The sequence below is a fragment of the Zea mays genome, chromosome 1 (assembly GCF_902167145.1).
Source record: "Zea mays cultivar B73 chromosome 1, Zm-B73-REFERENCE-NAM-5.0, whole genome shotgun sequence".
In the NCBI taxonomy this organism is placed as follows: domain Eukaryota; kingdom Viridiplantae; phylum Streptophyta; class Magnoliopsida; order Poales; family Poaceae; genus Zea; species Zea mays.
Window position 1 is genome coordinate 11,300,253 of NC_050096.1, and position 15,257 is coordinate 11,315,509.

Genomic DNA, 15,257 nt, shown 5'->3' on the forward strand with positions numbered 1-15,257 from the left:
AAGCCATCTCATTCGAAGGGCCAAATCCAACTCAGAAAAACTTGAGATTCCCAGCTCCCCCAATTGTAGGGGTCTACAGACTTTTCCCCAAGCTAACAAACAGTGTCCCCCTCTAACTTCCTTTCTTCCCCTCCATAGAAAGCCCTTTCTTATTTTTTATATTACACCCAAGGCCCAATAGGGTATGCCAATTGCCATTGCAAGGTACACAGTCATACATGTAAGCACATGTTGCACTTAAACTCTTCTTCCTGCTGTAGTCATCAAATAAACTTTCCAATTAGGAAGTTGAATAGTAATTCTTTCAACAAAAGGTTAGAGTTGCTACTTAGTCAACTTGTGTAAAGATAGAGAAAGACCCAGATATTTATAAGGAAAAGCAGCAACTTCACAGGGAGCAGGTTCAGGATTTCCACTATAGTTTCAACAGGGCACTCTCACACTACAGATATTTGTATGTGTACTTGCTAGTCTAGTTATTGATTTGGTTTTCCATCTAGTTGGTACATCTATGGGCGGCATATCAAGTGTTTCATCGAGGAAATGAACCAAACTTTGATAAAGAGCACATCAAAGGGCCTGACTTGTGGGAAGAAGCTACCTCTCTTTGTGGCGTCAAAGGAAGCCTGCCATAGAGCTTGCATCCTCGATATGGAGGTGATGGAGGCTAACTTTGTATACATAACGATTACTCTCTGCCTCTCTCCCTCCCTCCGAGCCCTTCTGACCTCCCAGTCCCTAGCAGGCAAGTGCATGTAGGGGTGGCAATGAATCAAAATCCAAATATTTTCCACAAGTTATTAACATAATTAATTTTAGTTTAAAAATGAATAGAAATAGAGTCTGATTCTAATATGATCCGATACTTAAATTTTATAGTATAAAATTTAGAGTCCATTATGACGCCCTAGATGTATGTTCCGTAGGCTACGACGGCGGTGGATCTCTAGTTGGTGACTGTGATAGAGTGGAAGTCTCACCTATACTTATGCGGCAACGAGCGTGGATGAAGGGGGCAGCGTGTGGAAGATGAGACGGGACCTGACGGTGTATGTGAAATTTCTGCGACGTGGGAGAAAGGAATAGAGCTCGGATAGCTGGTACTATATTTAGAATCAAGTCTTGGGGTCCTATGGTTTGATGAAATTTGATAGAATAAGACATCTGTTGGAGGCTGTTTTTCTCCTTGAGCCGTATAATTCAAAAATAGAACCTGATTTGAGACCCTTGTTAGAGATGGCAACTGCAAGTGGTGGACTGCTGGGCGACCACGTGGCCTTTCCTGTCGTAGTTCGCAGAGCACCGTCACGCTCCTGTACATCGCTCCTGCTCTGCCGTCTCCATCGACGCCTCCGTCCGAGGTGAGGTCTGCGATGGGTCCATACACCCTCGTGGACCTCTTGACTGCTATCTATAGATTTAGAAAATGCACTGAAGTAACTTATGTCTAGGAATCAAGGAATGTATATGCATTGTATTTACTTCTTCCAAGCATGTTTTTTTCTCTGGACTACGACAATTTGCTCAGCTTTTTTCTCTTGTTTTGCATTTTTTATTTCGTATCCCTCCCTAGCATCTGCATTTTTCAGATTTACCAGCTGAGCTGGGCTATATATATATATATATATATATATATATATATATATATATATATATATATATATATATATATATATATATATATATATATATATATATATATATATATATATGATCGATATCTGCATCATTCCAAGTGACCTGGGTGAAGAAGCAAATACCGAGAAAGGTGCATTGGAGACTTTGGAGAGCATGGGAGGGCCGAACCGGCTCCAGCAAGATCCCTTGCCAACGGTCTTAAAAAAAAAAGCTTCTAACAAAAAACACTAAGAAGTCGGATCCATTTTTATAGGGATAAGTCGGAGCCAAAAATACTGGCTCCTCCTCCACTTCCTAGCTCGCCCTTCTTTTGCGCCGTGAGAAGCCGTTTGCTAAACGATTTGTTAAAACCACTAGATCTTATAAAGGAGTTGCTCTTGAAAAGAAGTCGGAATCAGAGTTATTTTTAAAAGAGCTGTACCTAAGCACTCTTTGCTTTTAAATACGATATCATTGGTTAATTTCATTGCAGCTAACTGGTGTTTCTTTCTTAAGATGTAGAACTGCCTGCCAATTTCACATGGCGCTCGGCTCGATGACTTATCATCAATGATACAACCCTTATTGACAGTTCAGCATTAGTGCTATAAGAGCTAAAATAAAGCACGACGTGAAGGAATGCATTTTCTTTTTATGCGGCTACTTGAATAGTTTGTGCTTTTCTCATCCTCCGAGAACCAGTCAAGATAATCATTTGACTGATCACTGCTGCTGAATCGACTAATATATCATTTCTTAATAGAAGAAAGTTACAGTCAAAAAAAAAATAGAAGAAAGTTGTTTAAATCACTAGAGCCTATGCATAAACACACTATTTTCCATTCTTTTTCTTAACCATGACTATATTTGCTAGACATGTTATAAATTAAACCTCTCTTATGACGACTTTGGCATCTAACACCCTTGGAACTTTGGATTTTGCTACTTATATTATTTATTCAGATAGCATTCTTTTTTTTTTTGCTTTTTGGCTTGAAAGATGAGCCAATGTTTAGCTTGTGCTCGATGATGTTTTTGTTGATTCCTCTCAGATCGTTTGAAGACCATGTACAAACATTTTTGTTGCTTCGAAGGAATTGAATGAGGTTTTTCTTTTCTTAAGCTGAAAGTGTTTTCTCGATTGTAATTGTTTTTTCTAAGGGCTAGTTTGGCAACCACATTTTTCCATGTGATTTTCAATTTCCCAAGAGAAAATAAACTAATTTTTTTGGGAAAACGAAAAACCCTTGAAAAAATGTGGTTTCCAAACTAGCTCTAACCAATGGATCTAACAATACTTTTTTTGACTTGTTGAGATACTTTTGGCTATGCCTTCACATTATTGATTTCATTTTTACTATCTTCTTCTAAAATTGCTAGCATATGCTCTTTTTTTTGTCCTGTGAAGGAATATTTTTTAATGTTTCTTACTTTAGTTTGATCGTTGATGTCAGAATAAATTAGTAACCCATCAAGCATTCATTGTTTCAGTGTGAATCAACTCATTATAATACTTATTATTTTACTAATAAAAGCACGAGGCCCACACTATCGTGTGAAGCGAGAAATCAAGCATTTGGCAAAATTGTTTGAATGTTGGTCTAGCATGAAGTATGATATTTTACGTTGCAGCAATGTGAGCTATATTCCTTTGTCCTTTATAAATCTTAGATTTTGTTGCCCTTACATATATAGTTTGTGTGCAGATTTTATTGTCGTACTCTTTTCCGAATCACTTTACATTATTCATGCTTAATATGGAGTCTAGAAATATCGTGTAATAGACCCGAAGCCTATATATGGGTTCCAAATACATTAGGCTAGTACGTAGTTGCTAACATGGGTTCCAAAAATATTAGATTGGAACCTTAATCTATCTCACTATTTTCTTCATTTTCAAGAAATATATATATATTGTCCATTTGTTTTTACTGTGGCCTTAGTACAGATACACTACTAATATAAAATTAGAGATAGGGGTGTAACCGATTTTATCTGCAAACACACAAATATGCTTAATTTTTTAAACAGGTTATATGACTAACTCGTTGAATTGAGACTATTTGCAGGTTTACGGATAAACCCGCCTATATGCCTAAAGTGTTAGAATGTTTTTTTCTGCAAAAGTTAGAACTACTCACTTCTTTCTAAATTAGTATTAGTTTTAGTTCTCGATTTGTATGTTTATATTTAAATAAATAATGATGAATCTAGACATATATATAAAACACATGCATTTATTATTGATGAATCCATTAGAAAGACAAACGAAATTTAATTTGCGACATATGAAGTATAACGTAATGTTGAGCTTGAACTTGCTTATGTAATGTGTATGATCGTGTGTATGGTATGCGACCGATGGCCATCACCATCACTCAAGGACGGATGAGAGTGTTAACCAACCAAACACACAAAATCGAGAAATTACCCATAATAGTTTTGAATTATTACATAATCAGCAACAATATCAAAAGGTAGCAAATCACACAGCGGCTGATTGATTTGCTGCACACGAGCACCCAGACACGCACGCGCGAGCATGGCCAGCCAGCCAGCCAGATACGGTTATTCGTAGCGTATGCGCAGATACAGTGACACAAGCAAAACCACACAACACCATCGGTGCATCACAACACAATTCACATGTGCATCTGCACGCAGAGGTGCAGACGGTCTCTCTACACTTCGGCCTCAGCTTCATCATCCACGTTCTCCTTGGAGATCTCCTCAAGCGACATGCCCTTGGACTCCGGCACGAACACCGACATGAGCATGCCCAGGAAGTTGGTTCCGGCGAGCACGAAGAGCGTGTTGCGGATGCCGATGCCCGGCGAGTAGCCATGGTCGGGCTTCTTGGGGTCCTGCGCCGCGTACAGGAACCCGAACGCGCCGATGATGGCGCCGGCCTTGCCGGCCGCTGCCGATATGCCGTGGCACGTGGACCGGAGCCTCGCCGGGAAGATCTCGGCCGGCACGATGAAGGTGGTGCTGTTGGGCCCGAAGTTTGCGAAGAAGAAGGTGAGCCCGTAGAGGACGACGAAGCCGGTGTGGTTGGACGCCTTGGTCCAGTGCTCGTACGGCACCCCGAGCGCGAGCATGAACACGGTCATCATGAAGAAGCCCATGATCTGGATCCAGAACCTGCCCACGATGTCGATGAGGCCGACGGTGAACCAGTAGCCCGGGATGGTGCCGCAGAGCGCGATCAGCGCCTGGGCGCGCGAGATGCGGTACACCTCCTCGATGGCGTTCATGGTCCTCGCCGGCGGTATCCACCCGACCTTGGTGAAGATGTCCTTCTGGAAGAGGTTCTGGCTGTAGAAGGCGATGTCCAGCAGGAACCACGTGCTGCTGGTGGCCAACAGGTGGAGGCCATGGCGCCGGAGGAACTGCGCCGAGAAGAGGCCCCATGTGTCGGCGCCGACCACCTGGCGCTCCACCTGCTCATCCTCTTTCTCGATCTCCTTCTTGAGCACCTTGGCCATGTCGGCCGTGGCCTGCTTCGTGTTGCGGGCGATGAGCGCCGTGTACCGCGCCGTCTCGGGCATCTTCATGCGCCAGTAGTAGGTGAGCGCGGCCGGGACGGTGCCGAACATGAGGATGACGCGCCAGACATAGTCGGCCTCCGGGACGAGCGACGCCTGGGCGTCCACGAAGTAGGGCGGGGCCGGGAACGCGTTCCGGAACGCCGCCGAGACGGCGAGCGCCACGATGGTGCCGAAGAGGATGCCGAACCCCTGCATGGCGAACACGGCGGCGATGAAGGCGCCGCGGGTCTTCTTGTTGGCGTACTCGGACATGATGGTGGCGCTCAGCGGGTAGTCGCCGCCGATGCCGAAGCCGAGCCAGAAGCGGAAGAAGCAGAGCGTGGCGATGACGCCCTTGGGCGTATGCCCGAACGAGAGGCCGGACGCGACGGAGCAGAGCACCATGAGGATGAGGGTGAAGCCGTAGACGCTCTTGCGGCCGAGCTTGTCGCCGAGCCAGCCGAAGAAGAGCTGTCCCGCCAGCGTGCCGCAGAGGGCGACGCCGGTCACGGCGGCCGACACGTTGGGCGGGAGGCTGCCGGGGTCCTTGGAGGTGGGGTCGGAGTAGTAGATGCGGCCGAGGAGCTTGGTCACGAGCGCGATACAGAACAAATCGTATGCGTCGGTGAAGAACCCCATGCCGGCGATGACGATCGCCATGAAATGGTACCATTGTGTCTTGGCCTGGTCGAGTGTGGTCAGCACGTTGAGCTGGCCTCCCGCCATTGTGTCAGTCGAGCTCTGCCTTCTCCGATGCTGCTAGCTAGAAGATTGAACTTGCCTCTCTGCTAGTAGAGAGGATCGGAGAGAGGGAGAGGGAGACTGACACAAGAAATGGGTGTGACTGCTTGCTTTGGTCGGCTTACTGATCATCGTTGTCTCGTATATATAGGCAACGAGACTGGCAAGATGCACACAACGAACTAGGACGCCAATCTCACATTGGCTTGTTGCACGTATAAAATACCTCCTGTATATGGGCTGCATGCATAGCGTCTGGCATGGCTCCGTACATTACCGAAAATGGTCCCTGATAAGCTGACATGTTGGTACTAAAAAAGATTGGCGTGTTCGAAAGTCAAATACTTATCTAAGCATATTTTAATATATTTAAAAATAAAAACTATTTTAATCAAAAGCTAGTCTCATATACATATTGTTGAGTACCAAAAGGGGTTCACCGCACGGTCCAGCCCTATTGCCAGACATTCCGCGGTTTGGACCGTCCACGGTGGTAACACAGACGGTCCATGTGTGTACAGAATCAGTTAGGATTTTGAATTTCTAGCGAAATTTGTTAACAAAACCTGTCGGGTTAAGTCGGGAACCGACTTGTAACGGATCCAAATCTCCTCTCTTTATACAGATGAAGGTTACGACCGATTGAACCCCCACAACCGATTCAATCAACTCTACTTATCGTTTTTACCATATGCATTAGGAGTAGTCCTAGTTTAGCTATAGTTTAGCCTCTATCTCTCTACCTAGAATCTCCACCTCTTTTTGGCTCTACGTCGACGAGAGACGTCTTAGGTGGTCTGATGATGCCAAGACACACCCTAGAATATCTCCTCCCCGACAGGGTCCCTCTCGGGAGGCGAGATCTAGGTCTGCTGCAAATAAGACGACCCTCTGCGCCATCGCAGACAGTTCAGGTCCTAGGCGCGGACCATTCAGACGTACCCAGAGAAGAAGCCGCTTTTGCACCAGGTCGCGGACTGTCCGACCCTGTGCCGTGGACCGTTCAGGCCTCCGCGGAGAGCATTGCCATGTGGTTCATTCCAGTGTATGGCGCCTTGATTGGCGCCAACCCACTTTTTGGCGACTCAACTAGGGAGCCAGGTAGATCTACTAAAAATCTGGCCCTTAAATGGCTGATTCTAAAGATCACACTGATATCTCTCTAGACAATATCCTGAAGCCAGCTATTGAAAGCTTGAGAGTCGATGAGCATTAGCAATATGAAGACTACATGCATCAAGCGAAGGAGAAATTATTATCACAATACACGGTGGATCGCCACCGGAAGGTTATCAAACATGGAGAGACCGATGTCGCATCTCTTCTATCTTCGCTTCAAATCCCAATGTAAGTAAACCCGACGACATCTGATCTATTAAACAATATGTAGATCAGCAGCAGAATCAAATAAACGATAGATTGGAGGGTTAGAAGAATCAATTTGAAAATTAACACGTTCGTTGGAGAAATCTGTTGCTCCTAGTTTTCCATCATTTGAAAGTAGTAACACGATATATATGTCTAATACATCGGCAACAAATGGGGATTTGCAGCCCCAGCCATAATATGGTATGCTGATGAACTCATATCTAGGGTAAATATCACCACCGTCATTCCTACTTGATAGATCGGCGCCCATGGACACGGTCGGACCGTCCGAGCCTTTGCCCAGACAGTCTGGCCCTTATGCGGACCATCCGGCTTTTCCTGCCGAACAGTCTGGGGCTTCACTAGGTCCACCACATGGCGCATCGATAATGGCAAACACAACCTGATAGTTCAGATTTACCATCGGACAGTCCGGCATTGCGTCGGACCGTACAACCTCCTGTGTCGAACAGTCCGTATATGCATACGCAAAACCTACTGTTGCGCACAATACATCAATTTATTACACATTACAGCAGTAGTATCTTTCGTCCCCTACATATTTAAACCATAATGCACCATATGATCATAGGTAAATCAATGTTATCGATCGATCATGGCGAGGAGGTCAGCATAGCAACGCCCAACCGAGTGAGCCCCACAGCCCAGGGTTCGGTGCTCTGCCACCGGGCGCAATGGAGAAAATTAGGGAAGAGATGGCTGAACTATTTCGGGGTAGACTCGGAGTTAGTGTAGCCAAAGTAGAGCAATCATATCAAAAACCATACGATCATTGGTTCAGCACTGTCCCATACCCGGAAGGGGAAAGAATACCGTAGTTTTCCAAATTTTCTGGTGAAAGTGGTAGAAGCACATACGAACATGTAGGTCAGTTCCTAGCACACTTAGGTGAATTGGCCGATAGAGAAGCCTTTCATATTCGTTTATTTTCTTTATCACTTACTGGTACCGCTTTTGCATGTTACGTCACTCTGCCTCCTAATTCCATTAATTCCTAGAATAATTTAGAAAGTAAGTTTTATAAGCATTTCTTTTCTAGGGAATATGAATTAGGGTTGGCTGATTTGGCCTTAGTTCGACAAGGATGTGAAGAACTAGTTAATGATTATATCCGGAGATTCCGAGACACTAGAAACCGAAGTGGTCAAATTCATGTCGCAAGCAAAGAGCTAGCAAGGCTCGCTTTTAACGGGTTGCTATCCTACTTAAGAGATAAATTGGATGGCACTCGATTCTTTTCAGTAGCTCAGCTACATCAGCGAGCTTTGGCCTGTGAAAGCCGATGTAAAGAGACATCAAAATCGGTCGGTTGTACTATACATCTAGTGGAGCGCGATAATTCGGATGACGAATCCACAGATATATATATACTGCTGAACTTGTTTGGCCAACCAAGGCCAAACCTTCACCTTGTTCTTCACAGCTAATTCTAAGGAATCAGCAATAAGTTAAATTTACTTTTAATGTTGCTAAGTGTGATAAAATATTTGACGAACTAGTGAAAAGTGGTAACATTAAAGTAAATCATACACTTTCTCCTCTAGATGAATTAAAGATACATGCTTATTGCAAGTGGCATAATTCTTTTTCCCATGCCACCAATGATTGTAACGTTTTGTCGACAGATACAATCAACCATAAATGAGGGAGGTTAAGTTTTCAGGAGATGCAAGTGGACATACAACCATTTCCTATCAATGTAATAGAACTAACGAGCAAAAAAGTCTTGGTTCAGACGGAAGTGGTCGATAAAGGCAAAGGCAAAAACATCGTCATTGGTGATCCTCGCACGCCGAGGAGGGATTGCTCGAAAAGCTCTGGACAGGAAGACTCACAAGTCTGGAGGCACCAGCGGCAGTCCCAATTGAGCAGCCAGGCAAATCTCCATGACTCGAGCATCACGGATGGTCCTAAAGCTATGAGCAGACGGTCCAGTGGTAAAACAGACGGTCCAGCTGACTCAGCCGGACACTCCGCCCATGGCCAGAGGCGTTGGCCTCCACACAAAACAAGAAAGGAGATATAGGAGCAAAGCACATATAACACACATGGTCGACTGATCAAGGTCGGCCCTACTTTTGATCAATTGTTCTCCAAATATGCTAGCAAGAAAGTCGTTCTACACGATCAACCAACAAAGAAACCCCGGTCACCCGCCAATACAAAACGGCCCAAAGGGCAACGCAACAAGCATCGCCTATTCATACAGTGATGCCAGGATACTTCCCACCTACCTACTCATCGTCAATATATTGTCCTATTCAAATATGAAATGGTACGACGATGAACCCATGATACATACATAGTCTCTTTGCCTATTCAAGTGGGGGGCACCTCCATTTTATACCTTTTGATCCATTGATGGGATGGCCATGGCCAAGAAAGAAGCAATATGAAATGGCCTTTATACATTAGAAATATATTGAATAATCACCCTATTAGAGTGAAGAGTCGGTGACCTGCATCGAGCTTAGTTCTTACTTCTAGATCAAAGTGACCTGTGAGATATATTGTTTCTCGAAGGGTGCTAATAGCTCATATGTTTTTGGTTCGTCAACCTCCACCAAAAGGCAGGGGGTATATGTCGAGTACTAAAACATGTACACCGGACGGCCCGGCCCTATAGGCCGGATAGTTCGTGGTCCGAACGGTCTGTGGTGGTAACGCGAACGGTCCACACATGTGTAGAATCAGTTAAGGTTCCAGATTTCTACCGGGGTTTGTTAGCAAAACCTGCGAGGTTGACTCGGGAACCGACTTGTAACGGGTCCAGACCTCCTCCCTTTATATAGACGAAGGGTTACAGTCGATTGAACCCCCACAATCGATCATATCAACACTACTTATCGTTTTTACCTTATGCATTAGGAGTAGCACTAATTTAGCCTCCCTCTACCTAGAATCTCTACCCCTCTTTGACTCTACATCGACTAGAGACATCTTGAGTGGTATGCCGACGCCAAGACACACCCTAAAATCTCTCCTCCTCGACAGGGTCCCTCCCGGGAGACGAGATCTATGTATGTTGTGAAGAAAACGACCCTCTGTGCCATCGCGGACCGTCCGGACGTAAGCAGAGAAGAAGTTGCTCCCACACTAGGTCCCGGAACGTCCAACCCTGCGTCGCGAACCGTTTGCGCCTCCCAGATAGCACCGCCAGATAGTTCGTTTCAGTGTTTAGCGCCTAGATCGACGCCAACACATACTATGTAAGAATATCTCGTAAGATTATTAATGGTACGAGCTATTTTGCTAAAAGTTAATATTATTGAATAAATATTACTTATTCCATTTTAAAATGTAATTCTTTTTAACTTTTTGTCTCCATTTGAATAATAATGAATATAGATATACATACAAACTATATTTATAAGATAATTAATGAATGCAGGTTTAACCTAAAACGAATTATATTTTAGGACGGTGTGACCGCGTGAGTATTAAACTAGCTCCTACTAGTTAGGGTGCTTATATTATCACCTAGTTAAATCGTTGAGAGTTTATAAGATTTGACTTTCAAAATAGACATTGAACCGGTGGCACAAGAACCGATGCGGTGAACTTTGTGGTCATTACCCATTGTTGTAGTGCCAGCAAGCAACCGCGTTCTGAACGCAGCATATATTGATGCAAAAAAAGTATTTGAAATTTCTACGGTATTTTTAGGCTTCCAAAGTTGCAATGGTTGGTGTGTGTGTGTGGGGTGGGGGTTGGGGGGGGGGGGGGGGGGGGGGCAGGCAAGAGCAACAGCTTTATTTGTCAAACATATATCAGTAGAAAACGAGCAACTCACAGAAAATAACAACGACGAGATCGAGCTCAAAATTTGATACATGGTGCTTTCTCACATCAATTCGATACCGGGGACGTGGTGTCTGTACGTTACTTATATTATTTTTTTATTCCTGATAATCCTATTTCTTTTAAAACGAAGAAAAAGTGAGTATCAGAAACGAAAAATAGAGGTAAGGTAATTTCGGATAGCCCATTTCACTTTGCATGAAATATATCAGATAATTTCAACAAACACAATCAATACAGAAAACCAGTAGTATAGTTAGTAGGGGTGATAATAAGCTCTAAACTTTACGCTATAAAATTTAAGGATCGAATCGGATTAGTATTGGACTATGTTTCTATTTAATTTTGAACTAAAATTAATTTAGGACTTAACAAATTGTGAAGAAATATTTAGATCGCGATCCATTATCATCTCTAATAGTCAGCTAATAATTGCTTTATGCTATTTGACATCTTCAGCAGCTAGCTAAAATTGGCCATTGACTTCCACTTTGGAGCTGCAATCCGTCTGGCGAAATCACAACTCAACTGATTTGCGGCGTTAGTAGTACGCCTGAGATCGTTACAGGCAGCTTACAGATATATAATCCTATACACATAGTTGTCAACGCGAGAATAATGTGCAGAGATCCGAATATGCGAGCCCTGCCAGCGATTCGTGCACTACTATATGTCCATGGAGCTCGTCCAAGCTTCGGTTCCCAACTACTATAATCTAACAGCAAGCTGACGTGACACGACTCACAGATTAATGTGCAGTGATCATCTTATCCTGTTGTGTACCTTACTTTAAGTGCTACTGGATGGTATCGAGTCCCTATTGTTTGCCAATTTGGAGATTGTATACTCTCCTTTCCTTGCATTGTAAACTTTGGTGCATCTGAGTGCATGGCGTCTTCATCCATGTCAGCTGCTTGTTGTTTACGTTCCATATCGCTTCCATTGGAAACCCGAGCAGATCCTGAGGAAACGACGACCAGCCCGTGTTAACTGTTCAAGATGTCCATCCATGGTGATGGTGCATTATTGCTCGCGGATTTCAGCAGAACAGTTGTTGGAGCGAAGACAGAACGACCACTCGATCTCTTTATTCTGCACATTAATCTCCTGAACAGTTGTTAGGCGTAGGGCCATTCAAATAGGGAAGAAGCGAAGGCCTAGCAAAAGATCCCAAAGACAATAGGATCCGTCCCCACCGCCCTAGTGGCGAAGCCAATCGGACGAACTCACCTACGAAGAGGTCAGCCTTTGAGTACCATACAAAGGTTTTACAAAGTCGAAGGTGATCGGCTTCATGGGTTAACAAGAGTAACAGGCCGCTAGGTCCTCGCATCGTGCAATCACAGAGTAATGGCACTCAACCACTCCGGGTTTAGAGAGGGTACCAATTCTGGTGTAATAGGAAGACTTGTACTTACAATCCTTCAATTACTTCGTTGTACAGTATATGTCGGAAATATAGTTGGTATCCAAGGGCGTTACTGTACTTAGGTCCACCAACCCCCGTCTACCCCTATAAATACCTCGTCCTGTAACCGCATATGACACACTTGACACGGCATTTGCGCTTACAGCTTACTGTTTTGTCGTGCCACATGTCTCAATGCTCCCGTGTTTTTCTCACGGTTTTTCGTTCCAACAACCGCCGCTAGATGTAATATACTGCTCGGAATTGAAAGCAATTGAGCACGGCATGAAGCGACATAAGAGGTGCGCTTTGTAGTCTATCAAGCATCATGCTTGCCGAGTTGTCGAGTTCATATTGTGATATAAGTTGGATTTTGCGGATTAGTTGCCAACCGTATTGATTTTAAACGAGTTGGGGTTCTTAGTTTATTATAGACATAAGCATTAGGAATTAAGTGCATTTCATACGTAATTGTCTAGTTTTGAACCTTGGCTCTAATTCTATCCAAATTTAGCACCTAACTATCATAGCCATTTGACTTTGACCCATCGACCTTTTTAGGTGATCTTTGAGTTGATATGACAATATGCTTTCCTTTATTTGGTTTCTAGTGTCATTGATAAATTAGTGGCACCATAATTGTTAGCGCTCGAAGAAAGTTATACCCCTAGTTGTTGTCAAAACACATTTAAGTAGTTTAATCCGAGAGACTAACTTTGAGATCCCATCATAACAAGACCACCGCTCCTAGATCGGCCTTGAGTCCTAGAAACCTCCCCTGGCCTTTGCCAAATGGGAGTCCTGATACTAAATGACATAATATAAAAATGTTCAGATGGAATGACTCCTCAGTTGCAAAAGGGTCCGGTGGCCTTTCGGGCTGCCTAGATACTTTGAGGCCTCGACCCCTAGTGCTCTAGAAACTCTAAGGGTAAAATATTTAAGTCCCCAAGGCACCTTAATCCATAGGGCACTGACTAGAGATCAAGTGCTCGGGGCACCATGCCCTAGGGCACCATGGGACTAAGTCCTCGAGGCATCCTATGTCCCGAGGCACTTATAAGTATAAGTCTTCAGGGTCTTTCATGTCTCGAGACACTTATTAGTATAAGTCCGCGCCTCGTGTCCTAGATCACTTATAAGCGTAAGTCTTCGGGGCTCCTTATGTTTAGGGGCACTATAATCCCAAGTCTCAGGTGCCCTTAGTGTCCTAGGTTAATATGGTAATGGGTGCTCAAGGCAATCCATCTCCTGAGCACCAACAAAACTTAGTCGTATGAGGCCCTTCGCTAGCCCTAGGGTCCATAAAGAGTCTCCAACCTCATACTCCGAGAGTGGTCGGGACTTGGGCTCTCTAGAGTTTGGATCCCCCTAAGGAGCTAAGCACTTAGGATAGTTAAGTTGAATCCTATCGCAAAGACAAGTATGTGTCTAGTCCCACCAAAGACGGTATGGTCCTAGGAGATGAACCCCACATCCAAGGGCCTAAGGATAGGTCCATAGCAATAGCTTAATGGATATGTATTAGGTTGCATTGTCCTTAAGACCAGTATGTTGTATGTGCTACGTTCATATAGTCACACGTGTGCACGTGAAGTGTTGAAAGGGAATTAGGCTTACACCTATTTCCTAATTGATTTTGGTGGTTGAATTGCCCAACACAAATAATTGGACTAACTAGTTTGCCCTAGTCTATAAGTTCTACAGGTGCCAAAGGTTCACAAAAAAGCCAATAAAAGGACCAAGAAAAGGGTTCAACAAAGAGAGCAAGGGATAACCGAAGTGTGCCCTGGTCTGGTGCACCGGACACTGTCCGGTGGCACACCGGACAGTCCGGTGCGCCAGGGGACTCCAAGCAAAACTCTTCACCTTCGGGAATTCTCAGAGGCGCTTCGCTATAAATCACCGGACTGTCCGGTGCACCACCGGACAGTGTCTGGTGCTCTAAGGAAGAGCGACTCTGAACTCGCCAGCTTCGGGAATCCGCTCCGCTATAATTCACCGGACTGTCCGGTGCACACCGGACTGTCCGGTGTAACAGCGGAGCAACAGTTACTTCGCGCGCAACGGTCGACTGCAACGCATTAAATGCGCGTCTGCACGCGCAGAGGAGCAGAGCACGCGCGGGTGGCACACCGGACAGCCTACAGGGCTTGTCCGGTGCACCACCGGACAGCCAGGTGGGCACACAAGACAGAGCTCCAACGGTCGAACCCCAACGGTCTGCTGACGTGGCTGGCGCACCGGACAGTGTCCGATGGCGCACCGGACTGTCCGGTGCGCCATGTGACAGCGCACTTCCAACGACCACTTTGTGGTGGTTAGGGCTATAAATACCCCAACCACCCCACATTCATGGGCATCCAAGTTTTCCACCTTCCAACTACTTACAAGAGCTAGCACTCAATACAAGACACACCAAAGAGATCAAATCCTCTCCCAACTCCACACAAAGCTTTAGTGATTAGTGAGAGAGATTTGTTGTGTTCATTTGAGCTCTTGCGCTTGGATTGCTTTTTTTCTCATTCTTTCTTGCGGTCATCTCAATTGTAATCAAGGCAAGAGACACCAATTGTGTGGTGGTCCTTGCGGGAAGTTTGGTTCCCAATTGATTTGAGAAGAGAAGCTCACTCGGTCCGAGGGACCGTTTGAGAGAGGGAAAGGGTTGAAAGAGACCCGGTCTTTGTGACCACCTCAACGGGGAGTAGGTTTGCGAGAACCGAACCTCGGTAAAACAAATCCTTGTGTTTCACTTCTTATTCGCACACGAT

The 15,257-nt window shown here is 44.8% G+C and overlaps 1 protein-coding gene across 1 annotated transcript; it reads right to left on the bottom strand.

Moving 5' to 3' along the window:
- Window positions 1–4,025: 4,025 nt before the first annotated feature.
- Window positions 4,026–5,992, bottom strand: pht9 (phosphate transporter protein9). The gene has a single exon (NM_001196972.2). It carries the CDS (start codon window positions 5,871–5,873, stop codon window positions 4,299–4,301), a length of 1,575 nt encoding a protein of 524 aa, NP_001183901.1. The 5' UTR covers window positions 5,874–5,992; the 3' UTR covers window positions 4,026–4,298.
- Between the last annotated feature and the right edge of the window lie 9,265 nt (window positions 5,993–15,257).